This window comes from Atractosteus spatula, chromosome 8 (assembly GCF_055471065.1).
Source record: "Atractosteus spatula isolate fAtrSpa1 chromosome 8, fAtrSpa1.hap1, whole genome shotgun sequence".
Taxonomy (NCBI): domain Eukaryota; kingdom Metazoa; phylum Chordata; class Actinopteri; order Semionotiformes; family Lepisosteidae; genus Atractosteus; species Atractosteus spatula.
In genome coordinates, this window is record NC_142713.1 from 6,492,915 (window position 1) to 6,512,404 (window position 19,490).

Consider the following 19,490-nt stretch of genomic DNA (forward strand, 5'->3'; position numbering starts at 1 on the left):
GGGCGGTGAGACAGCAATGTTAACCACTGTGCCAGCATGCCACTCAGTTAGCTTTACTTGCATCTCAAATTACATGCCATTTGTATCTCCAATACAAGCCCTCCCAAATGTGCTTGAAGTAAAACACTACTTTAAAACTTTTCACAAAAACAAAGTGGTGATTATGTGGTAAAGTTAAGCTTTTCTTTTTGATTGTTTTTATGTGTCCACTGATTGCATAACTGAGCGAGCAGGTAACAGATAAAATACACAATATCGACAAGCACAGTCACGACCAGTTACTTTACATGAAGGGCTTTTTCTGCAGTTATGAATGTCACTCTTTATCTAGCAGACTGTACTTTAGGAGAGTACTGAAGAGCAGCTGAACAAGGTGAATATATGCATGAACCCTGTCTGGCTCAGTTCAAAACTGTAAAAATTATTACAAATATATTACACCGACAGTCTGAATACAGTCAAAAGTTCAAGCTATCACCATAAACATATTTCCTTTCTCAACGTCAATCTTTTCTCTTAAATAAACTGGAGTGGATAAGTTCTCCCCGATACAGATAGAAGGACATTAATTAAAATGTTTAAAACTTGGCAAAAATGCTACATCTGGATCAAGTACTAGTGGCCTCTTCAAAGAAGAACACTGTGTATTTCTATGACATAACATCAGCAAACCACGAACAGCAGATGTATGTGCTTGAAGAGATTCCACTTATAACACTGTCATTTGTTATGACTGTGTAAAAGGGTCACTGCAATCGTAAACTCCAGGGACTCGTAAATTAACAGAACTGGAAAACAAGAATTGGAACTGAAAACACATCTTCGGATTGATGTTCTTTTCTGCTCATGTCCCATGGTCTTGAGTTATGCCAACGCATCTACTGTATAGTATAGACTGGGGAATATCTAGTCTATATCTCCTATGCTGGTAAGACAGTGAACAACACTGCAAAAATTATGCCCACTTGCCTTTTAGAGAGGAACAAATTCTGTTCATAAGAAGAATTGCCTGAGCACGAGATAAGTTAGATATTGCAGATTCAATTGCGACTACTGAGGAGAATGTACACCTATCCAGCCCATTTTTTTAGGTTTCCATTCGTAATTACTTTTCACAATGTATGAGCGTCTGTTTTTCACTTGGAGGTGGTGTGTTACAATGTGTACAAAAAGGTTGATTCTTATTTATTCTAGAGTTGATTTCAGTCACAAAATGTGTCACTTGGGAAAGGGTGCTGTAGACCGTCTAGCAGGCACTGTATATTTTAAGTCCTGCTTGTGTCTAAGATGTCTTAAGTTTTTGCACGGCTGCACAGGCTGAAAAGCAGTTATGTCCAAATCATAAGATACAAAAAAACTAAAACAAAAGAACTTGCATGCAAGGTGTCCAAATACTATAATATGGAGGAACAGGACAGAAACTGTGGAAAAAATCTCAATTAACTTACAATACTATCCATACTAACACCCCATTTTGCATTTAAGCCACTTTTTAAAAAAAATATAACAGCAACAAATTAGAAGGGAGGATATAATTTCACATAGAGAGGTGGAAGCTTGGAGAGCAAATAGATTGTGCTGTAATTAGTCTTGGATCTTGGATCTGTCGACCTTTAAGAAAAACACTGGGCTTGAGTGATGTCTTCCTAATCTAATGCCTGCTATCGTTGATCTATGATATCTGTAGATCTTTGTGGCCTAAAAAGGGACAAGTAATTGCAGAAACAACTCACATGGGTGAGGAATCCAGGGTTCTGTGGGTTTGAAGTCGGGCTTGGAGGAACCAGACCTTGAGCCCCAAATCTTGGGCCCTGCTGGGACCCCACAGACGGGCTTTGAACTCGGGACCCTTGGACGCCCCCTTGAGGCTTGAGCACAGGGGGCTCGTGGATGTGCCACACCCAGCCTCTGGGCTGGCGCTGTCGGCCAGGGCGGTAAGACAAGCGCTCCACCTGCTTCTGGAGCTGAGCCAGGGTGTTTGGGGGCACGGCCGGGGCCGGCTGGGAGGAGGAGACGGAGGGGAAGCCGGGCGGAGACGCTCCTGGTTTCTGGGCAGCGGGATTCAGCACGGCCTGGGCGTTCTGGAAGTTGCTCTGCTGCACGGCGGGGTCCGTATCGATCATGAGAGTTCCTGCGGGGTACCAGAAAGAAAACAGAACAGAAAACAGCCTCAGCACGCAGCATGTGCTTCCAGCCATGCCTTTTCAAAACCGCTTCTTGCGGGTCGGGGGAAAGGGGGCCCCTATCCCAGCAAGCCACAGGCGCGAGGCTGGGTACAAACCAGATGGGATGCCAACCTATCACAGGGCACTCTCACAGCAGGGCCAGTTTTCCCAGAAGCCAATTAACATACAAGTGTGTCTTTGGACTGTGGGAGAAAACCAGAGCACCCGGAGGAAACCCACACGAACAGGAGAGAACATGCAAACTCCACACAGACAGCACCCCGGTCCAGAATTGAACCCAGGGCCCCCCCATGCTGCAAGGCAGTAACACTGACTACTGTGCCGTCATTTGAATGAATTAAAACATAAACAGAAAGAATGAACTGATACAAAGCAGAGTGACAGGCATGAATAACAACTGCCTCTAATAATACTTGTGTATCTGTTTCTGGACTTCTTTGCTTTGTGCACATTTATGTTAATACTCCAACGCTACAACTTGTTTCAATCAGCAAGGAGTTCCTTTATCCAAACTCAAAAGTGAAGAGATCCTTTTGATTTTTATCTGGGTCCAGTATTAGGAGGCTGACATTGTAGTGAATGTTTGTGGGAACCATTTTAAAAGTTTTCCAAAACTCTCCAGATGATCTGATATAGTCAGATTCCAAACAGTAATCTGGGAGTTTAACTGGAGTTAAACTTTCAAGGATATTTACTAATGCAGTATATATGTACACGTTTAAAAGTGTATAACTACCAGAAGTGAAATTCTGTAAACTTTATAACAAGATATTTAAGATTTATTTGAAAACCATTCATATTTACTGATACCATGTATATTTGAATATATTTTGAATCTTACCAAAATCAATATTTCTAGCCCAAGCAGCAAGACCGGACTGGAATCGGACAGAATTTTGGGGTATAAATGTCATCTCACATTTGGCTCGAAGAAGGTTTTGGATTTGAAACAAAATCTGAAACAAAAGGAAAAACAACAAATGAATAGGTAGAACCTATGTTACTTGTTAAGTATTCCTAAACCTATAAATGTGTCCTCCAAGGTACATTAATTCCTCCAATAGTTCCCAAGAATATAGTAGCAAATATCTGTGTACTTTAAGGAGCACTTAAAAACTTGCTTTCTATAATTTTAGCTGTAGAATATGACTTTTAATAAATATGAATAATTCATTTCAGGTTATTCTGAAAGTCCACTTTTTCAAGGTTAAATACAAATACTTTTTGTACTTTTTGAGCTCTGTGGACTATTACCAACTGGAGAAATTAGTTACATTAAGTTTCCTAATATGACTATTCTTGCGAAAGGTTGATAACGATACACTCAGCCACAAGAAATATAATTTTAAAAGTCTCAGGAGTCAAGAATGAGAAGTTTCAAAGACAAAAAGAATATGGATTTATAAATTAAAACTGTTCATTAAGTTTCATGTTCTAATTGGTAAATTATAAAACTAAATCTAGGTTCTTGAACTAGAAAAATTTGAGATGACAGGAACAACTTTATGTCCCAAATATGTGTGAGCACAGTATAACATCTAGTCAGATTACTATCAACTAAATACATGAACAGATTTAAACAGTATTGATACATATGCAATACATCTTGAATACAGGTCAACTTACAATGTACATGAAGTTTACATTAAGTGTAAGTACAAAGAAAACTAGTCAAATTCCAAACGCAAAGTGTATAAATATGAAGTTCTAAAATGATGTCAACAGATACTAAAAGAACAGATGCAAAGCGGCAATATGGACAATATAGTTCCATGAGGAAAGTAATGCAATTAGTAAATTACATGAAGTGTTTGAGAATCAGGATTAATGCAAAATAGTGTAAATGTTAGTGAAGGCTGAAGATGAGAGGTCACCAGTCTTGAGAGGTGCTGAAAGGTGGTTAGAAACCAAGCATTTCTGTGGGGAGGTTTTTCCACCACTGTAAAGAAAGGGTGGAGAATGCACAGGCTGGCAGAGTAGGGATAAAGGAGATGGTGGAAAGAAACATCTAGCAGAAGAGGAGGAGTGGAGAATGTGATTGAGGGTCCAGGGGGAGAGACAGGAGGGTGGAGATGGGCAGGAGGAAAGAGTTTAACACAGTAGGGAAAAATGAAGGGTTTCACATCGCGCTGTGGCAGGGGGTGGGGGTGTAGCATGGGGAAAGTGGGGAAGAAATAGGACGAATCCAGAATTCTGCATCTGGCCGAGCTTGAATCGGACAAGGACACCTGCAGGGAGGTCAGCCAGCAGATAGTTCCAATCTTCCAGACAGGAGAGAACCGTGGCCTGGACTAGAGTAGCTGGCAAGGAAGGGGCAAGATTCTGTACATCTTGCTCGAGAAACGATCTGGGGGAAGACGCATGGTGGGATAAGGAAGGGTCGGGAGTGAGTCAGTGGTTATTCCCAGAGGAGGAAGGGGAGAAAGGATGGAAGAAGAACCGAGACAGCTTCAAAGAGGCGGGAGGGAGAGGCAAAGGGACGATGAAATAGCATTCAAGAAGACAGACTCTTGGAAGCAAAGGTATGGAAGGAGACATGAGCATCAGAGAGGGGAAAAGAGGGAGATTTGAGCACCACCAGCATAAAGACGACACAGGAAGTTGTGGGAAGTCATTGGATGACCCACAGATGAGTTTTAAAGAAAAGTAAAGAGACCGAGCCACGCTAGGAATCGCGTTATGTACAATCAGCAAAAAGGAAGGACAGAAACAGATCAGTGGGTGTCGAAAGGAATATCCAATGATCTGCAGTGTGAAAAGAAGCAGCAGAGAGATCAAAAAGAATTAAGAGAGGAGAGGGGGGCCGCACGAGCTGTCGGTACCAGTGACATTCATTTTGAGTGAAGGCGGGTAGACCACAGCACTCACATTTTGCGTCTGCTGCGGGTCGTGGGGAAAAAAAAAGAGGAGGACTAGTAAGAAATGAAAAGGGCAGAGTAAAAGTCCACTCAGCCACTGGTGGGGAAAACAGTCAAAAGCAAGACTGATGGCTTACTTGCTTGCAAAAAGAGATCCCGATTATTTCACTGAACAAGTTGAGTCATGCAAGGAAAGAAACAATGACACCAGTGGCGATTAGAATTGAAAAGATAAAAAAATAATCATTTTAGGTTACTCACAGATTAGGAAGGTTGAACAATAGAAGCACTGTACCAAAAGTAAAAAACAAAATGGCTATCATATCTAAAGTCTGGAAGCTTCTCTTTAGCAGAAGATATCAGTAGACTGAGTGCTTCTTACCAGCCGTTTGCTGTACAGGAGGGCAGTGCTGCTGTTATTAGATGCCACCCACTTTGTAAAGTTCATGACGTACTCCAGCTGTTTGGACAGCAAGTTTATGTCTTCTTGCTGCTTGTTCAGGACGGCCTCTTGATCCTTCCTCATAGCCTGGAAAGAAAGAGTTCCAACCGTGGTAAAAAAACTGGAACATACAAGAATATCTAACGCCTAAAGAACAGAGATTAATTTCCCAAGTTAAAACAACACATCAACCTCTATGGCTAATTTGGACGATGTGAATTCTTTAACGCCACGGGAATTTTCTAGTTCTAACCAAGGGATTTTTAACATTTTCTGGCTTTTCGTGCAAGCCTGCTTTCTCAGCACTAAGGCATGTAGTCAATTTCCTCCACGGTAAACACCGAGTGAAATATTAATTTATCATTCATTTTCCTTCCTCCGTGTAAACGTTTCACATTTTTACCTCTGAGACACTACATTCTTTAGATTGCTGTTGTAATAATGAAAAATCCTCTTAGTTTTCAACACTTCCTTCTTTCAGATACTTCCCTCAGCGTTTCCATTATATATTTACCCCTGCTTACAAAGTCATTACTTTTACTGGATCCTGTTCTTCTGCAATCCCTGCGTAAAGCATGTTCCTTCTATTATATTTGAATCGATTTATTAAAACATTTGCGTCTCTGCTTCCTAGCAGAGCTTCTAGCTTTGCATTCCCTAGGAATGTGTTTGTTCAGTCTTTCAAGTAGGATACCTAAGAGAGGTTCCTAAGAAGTCCATCCATCTTGTTAGGTATCCAAGATCCAAGGATCTCACCCAGCTGTTTCTTATAATCTTCACACTTACATAGCACTTTTCTGGACACTCCACTCAAAGTGCTTTAGAGGCAATGAGGACTCCCCTCCTCCACCAATGTGAGCCCCCGCCTGGATAATGTGAAAAATGCGCCAGTCTGCTCACCACACATCAGCCATCAGTAGGGAGGAGAAAACAGTAATGAAGCCAATTCATAGATGGGGATTATTATGAGGCCATGATTGATAAAGGCCAGGGGCCAATTTGGCCAGGACACAGGAGTTGACACCCCTATGCTTTTTGGAAAAGTGCCCTGGAATTTTTAGTGACCATGGAGAGTCAGGACCTTGGTTTTATGTCTCATCCAAGGACAGTGCCTTTTTACAGTATAGTGTCCCCGTCACTATACTGAGGCATTAGGACCCACATAGACCGCAGGGAGAGCGTCCTCTACTGGTGCCACTAACACCTCTTCCAGCAGCAACCTTAGCTTTCCCAGGAGGTCCTAGCCAGGCTCCCACCTGCTTAGGTAAACCCTGCATCAGCTTCAACAACCTGGCTATGTTGCTTGCTCCATACTTCAATAACCCTTTAAACTGTGGATGCTAAACAGCTCTTTAGATAAGATAACATCACTTTATTGGCCATATACACTTTCTTGTATTAGGAATTTGTATCACACACAAACATTTCTTGGTCTGCAAAGGTAATTTGTTCCTCAAAGACGTTCACAATGCAAAATTATACAATTTTGGTGGGAGCTATTAACAAAAAAGGTCACAATGCCAACCCTTTATTGACAAAGTCAAACTCACCTCGAGCTGATTAATCAAAGCCCTGCCCCTTTTCTTAATTTCCACAAACAAAGCATAGATGGACATGTTTATCTCGTATTTAACTGCTTTATGGTTCTCATCCACTTGCTGGAGTCTGGGGAAAAAACACATATGGCATATGGAATACTCAGTAAGACTAAGTAACTCACTAACAAACGTGTAAGACAGCACAGAGCAGCATCGTGTAACGGCAATAAAAATGAAAGTGTTTAAAAGTTAGATTTTGTGGTTTAGCTCTTAAAAAAAGCTAGAAATTGAGGACAAAATAAATGCGTATATAAAAGCACACTTTCATTAAAACAGAACACCGACCACCTCATGAGATGTCATAATTCACCATGACAACATTCAAATTTGAAACCATGAGAGAAAAACGGGAAACTCTTGTTTTTATAACGAATGTTTTGGAATTTGTTCAGAAAACCACACCTAAAAAACACCATAAGTATTTCCACCGTTTTGACAATTATCATACTATTGTATTCAGGGTATTTTATCAGACCAAAACTATGGTTAGGTAACTCTAGTTCTGCAAAAGGTTGCAATTTGCAAAGCTATCCTAAAAGAATTTCTACACACATACTTTTATCATGAACTGCTCAGGACAAAGGCTCTTGATTTGTGGCATTACCTGCTCTTTATGACATCCGACACTGTCTCCACTGCCTTCTTCTTCTCCTGTAACTGCATCGTCATCGTCTCAAGACACTCCTTGTGATTTTTGTAAGCATCTTCCAGAAACTGGTACCTGAGGAGAGAAGCCAAATGGCAGACAATGCAAGGATTAGCATTCTTGGTCCTGTCAGGAGTTTCGATCCGAGATTTTGCTAAATGGATACCAAGTGTGATAAACACACCAGACTGGGTTGTTCAAATATATTATGATGTTTTGTCCAAATATTTCATGTGTTTCCCTGTGTGCGGGTGAAGTCTGACAGTGAGCCTGTTCGTGCATTGAGCTCGCCATTGAGCAGCTCATTTCTCTGGCCCTGAAATTAACAGATCTCCATGTGGAGGTTGTAGAGAATTCTCTCTCTGTAGTAAGGTGACTTTACAGGGGGAGTGTAGAATGCACACAGGAAAGAGATCACTTTATTGGCCATATACAATTTCTTGTATGAGGAATTTGTCTTTTCGCATACCCCAGCTTGTTCTCCATGAGACACACAGACAGGGAGAGAAGACTGGAGTCAGAGCACAGAGACAGCCATTTATACTGCACCCCAGGAGCAATTGGGGTTAAGGGCCTTGCTCAGGGGCCCAACGGAATAGGATTCCTCTGCCGGCCGCAGGATTTGAACCGGCAACCTTCCAGCCACAGGCGCAGATCCTTAGCCACAGTGCCACTGCTCCGGAAACGATCACTTCCTATACAAATGAGGTTTCTATTCTGATCTCACACAAATCACACATGCGACTCTCCTCTCTTCACAGATTGTATGGACCTGCTGAGCCACACGATGATCCCCCCAGAATCTCTGCTCCAGGTGAGAAAGTTTTTTCTAACTACGATCTCCTTGTAGCCTGGGGAACAGTGGGTGGCCATGTCGAACTGATACCATTTCCCTGGGTTAATGATGTCTACTCCCATTATATTAATGAACTCTGGAGCTCTGCTCTTCAGCCCAAATGCAGAGGGACCCAGGCCCTGTATATTTTACATTTTGAGTTGAAACTTTTACAATGATTGCTTTCTGGGATGAGATCAAATCAGTGCACCATCACCAAAACGCATCCAAATTAAGAACCCGTCTCTTGCTGTACAAATTGGAGCTTTAGCTCATGATCCCTATCCGTGTTGCTAAAGCTCAGGAGGTGGCAAATTTCTCCCAGCTCTGCTGAGTGCTCATGTTTTCTAACCCCCTCCACGATTAACACAAACTTGTGAATCAATGCAGCACAAACCCTGGATGAGCCTGTAATGCTGTCCCTCCTATCTCACTGGCAGACACAGCCAGGACAGATAAGGGAGGATCACTACAGTATCACGAATGGCTCTTCTCTATACGTACACATGCAAGAGCTCAGCAAGGGTCACTTCCAGCTTGCATAACATTCGGGTGACGTACAAACTTGTAGAAACAAACACTTGAGTGCATATATTCTGAATGCAGTTATTATACCATTTAAAAATATACCATTTTGGTCACGGACACATTATAGAAAAGATATTGCTGCCCTTGAATCAGTCAGTTGTGGGAGAGCTGCTACCCAACCATGTTGCTGAAACCAGCACTCTGACCTCTTCAAGAAACAGCTGGATGAGACATGTGTAACCATTCTTATGTTATTATACATTACAAATGCAGATGTATAATTCCCAATTAGCAGTAGACAAAATAATCCAAAAACCGTACACAGGGTGTTTCCAATGGCTCTTGATTTGTGACATTATGTGGATTTTGTTTTTCCTGACACTACGGATGACCTCCCTCGTACTCAAGTTTTCAGACTCCCATACATAAGCCAAACTCAGGCAATGGCTTATAAGAGGTTTACAATTTTAATTGAACTTTTCTTGTCCACCCAAATCTGTAATTGCATAAATACATGTACATAAGAGCATGCACAATTTAGTTTGTGTACATTATATACTCGGGATTTTGCAGTAAATCAACAGGTATGTTATTCAGATCAGATAACTGCAAAAAGTTAGCTGACTTTTTGATCTGACTTAAGCTGGTATCATTGGTGATGAACGCTTGAAAACTATGGTACTTGTGTCTGCCAAGTACCTCTCCACTACACGTTTAAGTTGTAAAAGTTCAGATTTCTTCTTTTAACTATATTTCTTCACCAGTGAACATAAGGCAAAAAATCCCAGATGAGCTGTAGCATGATGGATGATCCTTAAGTATAATCAGTGCCTACAGTGTACTTGAAAAACCACAGTATGCAAGACAAGGTCTCCTCTAATTTGGACCAGATCAAATTACCACCAAACCATGAATGTTATCCTAGTTTCAAAAGTCCAGACAGGGATTCTCTGCCCTTCCTCTGTTACAAAATTAAAACTTCAAAGCTACATCGGACGTAAACTGTATTTTAAACGGTACAAACTATATTTTTATAACTATGTTTTTAGTTTTTCCATTTTCTTCAAGGATTTCTAGCCAAACACAGAAGACTTGCCATTACTAAGTGCTCTGGCAAATCCACTTATAATTGGGGAAAAAAACTATCTGGTTGATCAAATAGTTTAAAATAAAATGGCATTTTACAAGGATAGCACATGTACTGTGTTTTATTGTGTTTTCTAGTAAACAGTAAACAGGAGGCTGTTTGTTTCAGTTTCAGCAGGGGGAGCTCCAGGACTTTGCAACAACCCTTCTAAATATCATGAATGGTGTGTATGAAGAAGTATTAGGTTTTCCCCATCAAACACACAACAGTACTGTTCATAACAATGTAGCCTAATTGCATCTGATATGTCTAGATCAGGGCCACACAGTGGTGCAGTGGTTAGTGCTAGTGTATAAAAATCTTAACAGTTCACAAATCTGACCATTCGTGAACCTTCAACCTTTACATTTAGGACCCAATTATCCCGTTTGCTTCTGAACTGCAGTACACAACTATAGAAAATATCACAAACCAAAAACAGATCGTTTTTAGACTACCAAGGAACTTCCACTTCATGCTACGTTCACTGAGAGTAATGATATTTTTCTAGAAATATTGAGGCTAAAATAACATGGTCTAATATCAAATCGTGGAAGGTTAACATGAGCCATTCAAGAAAATAGGAAGAGGGATTTCTTCTACTGAGCTCATGCCTCTCCAGTCTTATTCACCTTCCCAGAAGAAAGGGAAATGCTAAGCCCTTCGCATGTTGCTCTATCCAGTGTGTGGCCCCCACCTGGATGCACCTGTAGGCTCACCACACAACTGCTATCAGTGGGGAGGAGAGCAGAGTGATGCAGCCAGTTCAAAGATGGGGATTATTAGGAGGCCGTGACTGGTAAAATCCAGAGGGGGGAATTTCTTCCAGGACACCTGGGTTAACACCCCTACTCCTAACTACCCCTACTCATTTTTAATGACCGTACAGTTAATACATGGAAAATGGCAGCTTCATTGCAATAACATCTTCCATCTAACAAAAGTTTCTGTTGGGGTTCAGACAAATGCAAAGCACAGAACCACTGTTGAGATACTTTATTATTTGCTGGTGGATTATAACTGAATCACTTTCATTCCTTTCTTATCTTAGGTACCTTTTAACACTCTCAGTAATGGAGCACAGGGAAATCTATCCAGGTCGAGTGCACAGTTAAGCGCAGGTTTTATGAGATAGGAATGTTAACCAGTCTGTTCCCTCAGAACTAACTCTGAAACTCATGTCTAGGACTTTCCTTTTATACATCACTGCATGCAGCGATAAACCTTCCTGCGTTACCGTAAAAAGAATTAAACATCACGTTAGGAAAAAGGACATACAGGGAATAGATATATTTAAACTCACACAGAATGCAAACTTCACAAGACATCCACCTGCTCAGAGCCGTCATGCATTCTTTGAGAGCTAAATAAGTCAGCTAAATAAAAGCCTTCAACCCACAACGGGTGGGGTTACTTTTTAAAACAAAGAACACATTCTAATGGAATTTGAATTCCATCTGAAACTCCCATTTGGTTACCAGGAGTTGAACTATAAGACTTGGGTGTTTCAAATCTTGGTTACTCCCATCATGACTGCGATGCTAATGGCTCATTTAGTCAGATCATGGTAACAGCACAATCACAATTGTACCGGTGATTCAAAGATATGGGGGCAACACAATTCAAAGTTCAGACTGAGGTTGTGTTCTTAAGTTCCCTTTTTTTTAAGATGGTGACATCAGTAGCCTTGTTGTCAAAGACAAAATCAGACACCAAATGGAAATTAGAGACCTGGGCATTACTGTTGACCCAACTGAAGTGCCATGTTAATAAAGTCATAAAGATACAACGTGCATAATATTGCTTAATTAAGGCCCCAGTGAAATCCACCACTGAAATATCGACTCAGTTATATAATGATAAAACCATACATACCTTTATTTAATCAAGATTAAACCAATAACGGCTAAATGGGCTTTGTTATGCCCAGAATGGGTCAATTTAAACCAACAAATATCATTCTATGTAAACTGCCCAGACTACTATCAAATCTAGAATCCACCTTCAAGATTTTCCTGCTCACATATACAGCACTAATAGTCTAGGCCCAATTTTTCTTATTAAACTTTAATTAACGATAAGGGCTTTTTAATGACAGGTAAATGAAATACTGTTGCAGACTTTGATGTACTTAAGAGTTAGTTCCACTCAAAAGCACCACATCTGGCAAACCTCATTGCCCAAATCCATTAGCGACAGTCAACATGGTTGAAACGAGTTTTTTTTAACCATGGCTTATATTTGACTCCTAAGTAACTGGTTTTGCAGGTCCCATGAGCACTGCTGTATGGCTCTCCCAGGTTTTCATTGCTGCTCAACCTGGAGGTATAAGATGAATCCCGTTCCAGCTGTTCCTGCATCACCATGGCTGAAATCCAGCAGACACATGGGATTACCGCGGTCTGAGTCGGAGCTCTTCCACGCATCCTCCTGAAGCTCTCGTTTACATTCTTACAGAAAATACTGGCGTACGCTGGGAAAAGGAATTCCCAGCGGCTCTCCACTCCCTCACATATATGGGATTTACTCTATCCTATTTCTGGGGCCGTTTTCTTTTTCCCCACTCGATTGCTTCTGCCTTTGCCACCCAAACGCACCCGCGCATCGCTGCGTCAGGTAGTGACGGCGCCACATACAAACTCGGCCAAGTCCACTCTACCAATTTAAACCAAGACGTAAACTATTTTCTAGATATTCCGCCAAAAAATAATACAATTCTTTACATAAATAACAAACGAGACCTTTCAAAAGGCACTTAAAAAACACCCCCAAGCAACTGCACAAATTATTTGTAATGTAAGCCATCAATGAGATTTTTTTAGTGCTCTTTGTAGGTTCTCATGGTATTTTCTCTTAGGCTAGTAGCATAGCTGTTTTGATCTTACCTGCAACAGGCATGCCATCAAGATAAAAGAAGAAACAATCCATGTTCTTACACAAATAACACACCATAGGCTGAAGCAAAAAATAAACCATAAAATTATGCCTTATTGTTTATGGATGCTGATTCTGATGCACTGCTCATCATACCCGAGAATAGTCCCACTAAAGCGGCTATATATACACAATTTATTTTACACTAATAGGGTTTTGAGCCTAAAAATCCCTATTTACTCTTTGACACTCTGATTTTTAAAAAGTCACTCTCAGTAAGACCCCCCCATTTTTGCCAAAAAAGACGGATAATTCTAAATACAGCTACCGTTAACCATACGCTTCAAATCCAGAAATGCTCACCAACACGTCTACCGCTGATTTTACCCAGTGCAATGCTGGTAGGAGGGGTGGGGGAATACAATGTTACTCTTTGTTTCGGGGGGGGGGACCCCAGAGAATCCCTAGCTGAGAACCACCATGCCAAACTTAGCAACAGTAGCAAAGGCCAGTTATTTGAAGTCGGAGGACGGACAGGCCGGTCGGTGGAAGTCGGAGGACGGAAAGACATGAAGCAGCTGTGAGAACCTGTGGTCCTTGTGCTCCAGCAGCTGGCAGTCCCGGCAGGTAAGTCGGTCACAGGTGTCACAGAACAGCTTCAGGGGCTCCTTCTTGTGAATGGGACAGAAAACCGGCCGCTGGCTGGAGATGGAGACGGCTTCTGCAAAACAGAGATTCTGCATTTCAGGGTCAGGTCTTACTCCGGGGGCTTATTGTGGTAGAAAGCTAACGGAAGCAGTCTGGGAATTAAAACTTCCACGATTTGTTTTCTTCGTCTGTCGCTGTTTTTTTTTTCCTACATGAACAATTATCATCGTTGCCTCGTGGGGAGTGATGGGTGGTTATTTGGCGAGGTTGGGAAAAATGTTGTGCTTCCCTGGAATCGGTTTTCTGTTCAGAAAATGAAAAAAATGTTACAGATCTGAGCAGTTTTATAAGTGTTTGAAACCTCCTGGATGGCAGACTCGCCTTTTCATTTTATCGCGGAGTATAAAAAGTTTGAGAGCAGTAGCAACACTGTTACTTAAAAGAGATAGTAGGCTGCTTTGAATTAAATGTACAAACATACCCAACCTATAACAGCCCTTTTCAGTCTGTCATTTGCAGGAGGTAATTGAACTGAATTAACCTTTATTGGCCCAAAGGGAATCTGTCTTGCACATCGAGAGCTCATGAACATATAACAATCCAACAATAAGACAGGACAACAACAATACCATAAAACAAAACAACATCACTCAATCATAACCCTAACTGCATGAATTGGGATGCATATCTGCAAAGAGTTAGTTAATTCATCACATTCTTGCTATCTGCTGCATTCAATAGTTTTGACCAATAGCATTTGCAGATTACACAACATTTTAATTTCTTGCTATAAATCTCTGTCCTATCCTGAATGGGTCTTAGATTAGTCTTAAATAAAATTCAAGACTGTGCAAAACACCTAGCAGATGACTTAATGTAGACAACTGCAGGTACCAAAACTCCACAAATACAAATGAGAAAAAGTCAATAAGAAGAGGCTACTTATGAAAAAGACTTGGGTGATTATATTAAGACAATTACATCTTCTAGGCAATGCGAGGACGTTTTTAAAAAGGCAAACAAAATGTTAGAATATAAAGTAACCAAAAGTTAAGGGGATAAAAGTTAATAAAAGGGGATGATATGCTCAAATTATTCTATTGAGGTCCTACTAATGCATTGAACATGGTGTATTCACTTTGGTCATTAAAAAAAAAAGATATTGGTGCTTTGAAATCAATCTGGATCCATGAATCCTTTAGATATAAGGAAACCTGTGTATTTGAGAATAAAATATCATCAGCTAGGGCAATTTCTCCAGGACGAGCAGTAAACTAAGAACTGAGATTCAAATGGAAACTGAAAGGAAATGCATTTAAGACTAAGTGGGCACTTTTTACCCAATTTGTTTATGGCTCACAGATCGTTTTTGCTACTAGGAACCAAACTAGCACGATGTCAGTTCCTTAGGGCCTTGAAAGGTAATATATGTTTGGATTAAATTTTTTGTTTTGAGGCGGCACAGTAGTTAGCATTGCTTCCACACAGCGCTGGGGCCCCTGGGTGCAATTCTGGACCTGGGCCGATGTCTGTGTGGACTTTCTATGCTCTCCCTGTGTCCTCTTCCACAGCCAAAAACATGCTGGCAGATTAATTGGCTTCTGGGAAAATTGGCCCTGGTGTGGGTGTGTGCTTGTCTGTGCGTGTGCCCTGTGACAGAACGGCATCCCGTCCAGGGTAAACCCTGAAGCGAGCCTGCTGTTTGGCACCCCTGTTACTCTGAAATGGAACAAGCAGTTAGAAAATGGATGGATGGATTTCCATTTTGATTTTACAGGAAAACAGACAGGTTTCAAAGATGGCTGTCGACCCAACAGGTTGCACCCTTACAACAGAGTACTACCTCAGATTATAAAGTTGCAAATAAAAGCAAAGTACCTGGAGATACCTCCTCTTTCTGTCTGATGGTGTGGTCCCTGGTGAATTTCACTCTCTGGTGTGCTTCAATGCAGGTGAGACACAGGAACTCTACACATTCTACACAGAAACCTGTGGCCTCTGTATTGTCCTCGCAGCTTGTGCAAACCTATTAAAAGAACACCAATTAGACCAAATTTCACTCCAAGTTAGCAATGTTAACACACCCCTTGGGATGGACTGAAAAGGTTCATCTTATAATGTGCTTTAATGCTATGAAATAATTGTGGGTAAGTTATCGTTAGGAGGATTTTAGGTTAAAGTATAATGTTTAAGAGTAATTCACTCAGTCCTGACACCATCTTAAGCAAAAACGTTTAAAGGAAACTACACACACCTCTTATCAAGTAATACTAAGCGAGAACTCCTGGCTTCTATAAATCCTCCAAGAGCGATTTGTGGTGAAGAAATAATGGTTAATTTGGTCATTGCTGAAGACTTTATTTATAACATCTCACACATCAACACAGAAACCTGTGGCCTCTGTATTGTCCTCACAGCTTGTGCAAACCTCTTAAAAGGACACTAATTAGACCAAATTTTACTCCAGGTTAGCAATGTTAACATACCCACTGGGATGGACTGAAAAGATTCAGTTTAATGTGCTTTAATGCTGAGAAATAATTATGGGTAAGTTACTGATGGGAAGAGGCTAGGTTATAATGTTTAAGAGTTATTCCGTCACCCCTGACACCATCTTAAGCAAAAATGTTTAAAGGAAACTGCACACACCTCTTATCAAGTAATACTAGGTGAGAACTCCTGGCTTCTATAACTCCTCTGAGAGTAATTTGTGGTGAAGAAATAATGGTTAATTTGGTCATTGCTGAAGACGTCATTTTTATCATCTCAGCAAAACATGTCTCCGGCACTCCCTCTGACTTATGTTGTGCCGAACAAAGGGCATCAGCTGAGAGTTTGTGTGCTGAAAGTCGTCTTAATTTCATATGCATATGGAAGTCTTGCGTTAGGACACAAGACTTAAAAAACAACGTTTACAGTGCTCTTTTATATAGTGAAACAAACTATACAAGATACACTCCCACATGACTCTCTGTTTGCCTTATGGCTATATGGTCATTCTAAAAAGCTGACCAGTACATATATATTCTTTACTGCTGGCTTGCATGAAGAGCAGCCCCTTCTGCTGAATTGAGCATTTGTTCCAGGAGAGGTCACTCGGTCATTTCCCTGAGAACTATGCCAGCTATGCATAAAAACATTATGTGGCTATGTAATCTTTTGAGACCAGACATCCTGGGATGGATTTAATAAAATATAAGTAAAAAGATACATAGTTAACAAAATATAATACAAACTTTTAGTAAAAACTTCTAGTTAATTCCCTCACTTAGTAAGAAAACCACAGCATAGCAAAATGTTAGCAAAATTGTAACAGGTTGTGTAAATACGTAGCAAAATAATTAGGGGGGATTTTATTGAAATATGCTCTACAAACAAAAGGTTGTAAAGGAGGCCAAGAGCATTATAAAGTGAGTGTCTCAATCCCTCCATTAGAAATTCACACTACTGTTATGTATTGTTACAGATAAGGGAGATAACTCAATATGTATCACCTGAGGTGTTTACCCAGCTGCAGGTTTGCTAAGAGACAGGTGATCAAAAAAGAGGATTTTCTGATTTACTCTGGTTGATTACTTACGTAATCACAGAAACATTGCATATGAAGACCAACAGGAGACAGGAAAGAGAAAAACAGAGCCATCACAGAGAAAACAAGAAATAACCATCATCCTCCTGTTCCTCTTCACCTCTACACTGCCATGCAAAAAGATCTTGGGGTGGTTTAAAAGAAATGTTAGCCAGATAACTAGCAGCCATATCACCCTGCAACTCACTACTGGTCACCCACTGAAGCTCAGCAGGGGTGAGCTGTTGGAAGATGTTAGTGGGACCAGTAAGGGGCGCTCACCCTGCTGTCTGTGTGGGTCCTAATGCCCCAGGATAGCGACGGGGACATTATACTGTAAAACAGCGCTGTCCTTCAGATGAGACGTAAAACCGAGGTTCAGACTCTCTGTGGTCATTAAAACTAATAATAATAATAATCGATAATAATTCAAACATTTGTAACAATATTCTTGGATATCCCATTGTGGTCCAGCCACTGTAAATGCATAAATTACTGAAATTACTGCTGCATTAAAACAATACAGTACAACTACACAATCGTTTCAAGAGGAGATCCACTTCAATACCATAATAATGTAAGTTCTTGCCCAAACACTTTTATATACAGAGCGTAAAGTCCTATTTATTTTAGGAAATTCTCATTTCCTGTATTTTGAAATCCACAGACTAAAAACTCTCTCTCCTATTTTGGTTTTGCATCTTTAGAATAAGGAGACATTATCATCTGTTTTTGGATATCCATGTTGAAGAAAGGGGACTGAGTCCTAAATCAGATTATTTTATTTGTTCTCTTTATAGCCTGTGAAGGCTTTGAATTGTGTTTCAAGTTACAGGGCTAACAATTCTGGGTTTCTGGGTCTGTAGAATGTAGGCCTCTGAAATGCATAGTTTTGTACATGTGTTTGTTTAATATTTTATGTTTAGCTTTTCTCTGTCAAACTGGGACAGATAAACCACAAAAGATAAAATATTATTGTAGACAGAAGAAGAACATAAAGACATTCTTGTACAAAAGGCTTAGCACTAACAGCATTAGTACCGCTTCTGTTTAACCATATTATATATGTAATCTGCCTTTGCCAGAAGTATTAGGTATGTTTATTCTTTTATTATACTACAAATATTTATTATATTTTCATTTTGTACCGTTCATTATAGGTAGGGACATTCATATGTGGTTTACAATATCTGTAAAAAGGTATTAATCTGTGACTTTACATGACCACGATAATATATCCTTATTTATTACAAAGTGTTAAATTTATCCAATCTGGATTTGCTGAATGAACCTTCTTACATTGGACAAAGGTCTGCTGTATACTTAGGCTTCCTTGTCCTGTTGAACTGTAATTTTTGCAAGTTTCCAATCACCACCCAACTGAATAAAGAGTGGTCAGAGATATGCAGTTCAGTGAAACTGAAACAGCTATTAAGCTTAGGTTTAGTAATCATTACAAACAGAATAGCACCTCTTCATTTTTTTTTAGATTTGATGGGCTTTTTGGGATTTTACAAGTTTTCAGTTCAACAAAAACATCCATCTCTCCCTTTTGTGTTTTACAACACAGCCAGGTGCTTTCCAAACCCTGGAGATTTTCAAACCGATCTCTTTAATAGATTAGTGTCCCAGGTCCTTACAAATAACAAAGCTAAGCTGTTAACTGTATGAAAAGAGTCTAACAAATTGCCTTATAAAAGTTTCAGTTTAAAAAAAAAAGAAAAGTAAAAGACCAAGCAGACGCTCTCAAAAACACCCGTTCTGACTGCTTCACGGCCCTATAGGATATTCCTCTTGCTAGATCATTTCATGTGGACTCTGAAGCCATCACTCCCTGCCATGCTAGCTTCCAATTCACATTCACAAGCACACAACACTAAGCTCAACAAGGAGTGAACAAAATTCAGTTTAACAATCTTTCAAGGTCATTCTTTGCTTTTGAGTATTGGCAAAACCCCTTGCTAAAATCTAAAATCTAAAATACAATAATACAAGCAACAATAAAATACAATAAACTGCAAAACAAGGTCATATTTCAGGAAGGGTTCATTTTTACCAATTTCAATCAGTGGCTGCTGTCAGCAAGTTGTAGATTTCAATCAGGAGCATGAAGCCTAAAAACCTAGAAGTGTTTTTATTCTCCGAAACAAATCTCAAAATATCAGTTCTAGATAGTATTTT

The 19,490-nt window shown here is 40.2% G+C and overlaps 1 protein-coding gene across 2 annotated transcripts in view; it reads right to left on the minus strand.

Annotated features, from left to right (window-relative positions):
* Positions 1-19,490, minus strand: part of trim24 (tripartite motif containing 24) — a 46,635-nt gene that overhangs the window by 11,881 nt on the left and 15,264 nt on the right. For both annotated transcript variants that reach the window (XM_088923758.1, XM_088923759.1), the window contains exons 3-9: positions 15,620-15,767; positions 13,682-13,814; positions 7,689-7,805; positions 7,037-7,151; positions 5,427-5,573; positions 3,028-3,142; positions 1,734-2,131 (exon numbers count right to left, since the gene is read on the minus strand). In XM_088923758.1, the coding sequence (XP_088779884.1) occupies positions 1,734-2,131; positions 3,028-3,142; positions 5,427-5,573; positions 7,037-7,151; positions 7,689-7,805; positions 13,682-13,814; positions 15,620-15,767 (1,173 nt within the window). The remainder of the gene's footprint in view (positions 1-1,733; positions 2,132-3,027; positions 3,143-5,426; positions 5,574-7,036; positions 7,152-7,688; positions 7,806-13,681; positions 13,815-15,619; positions 15,768-19,490) is intronic.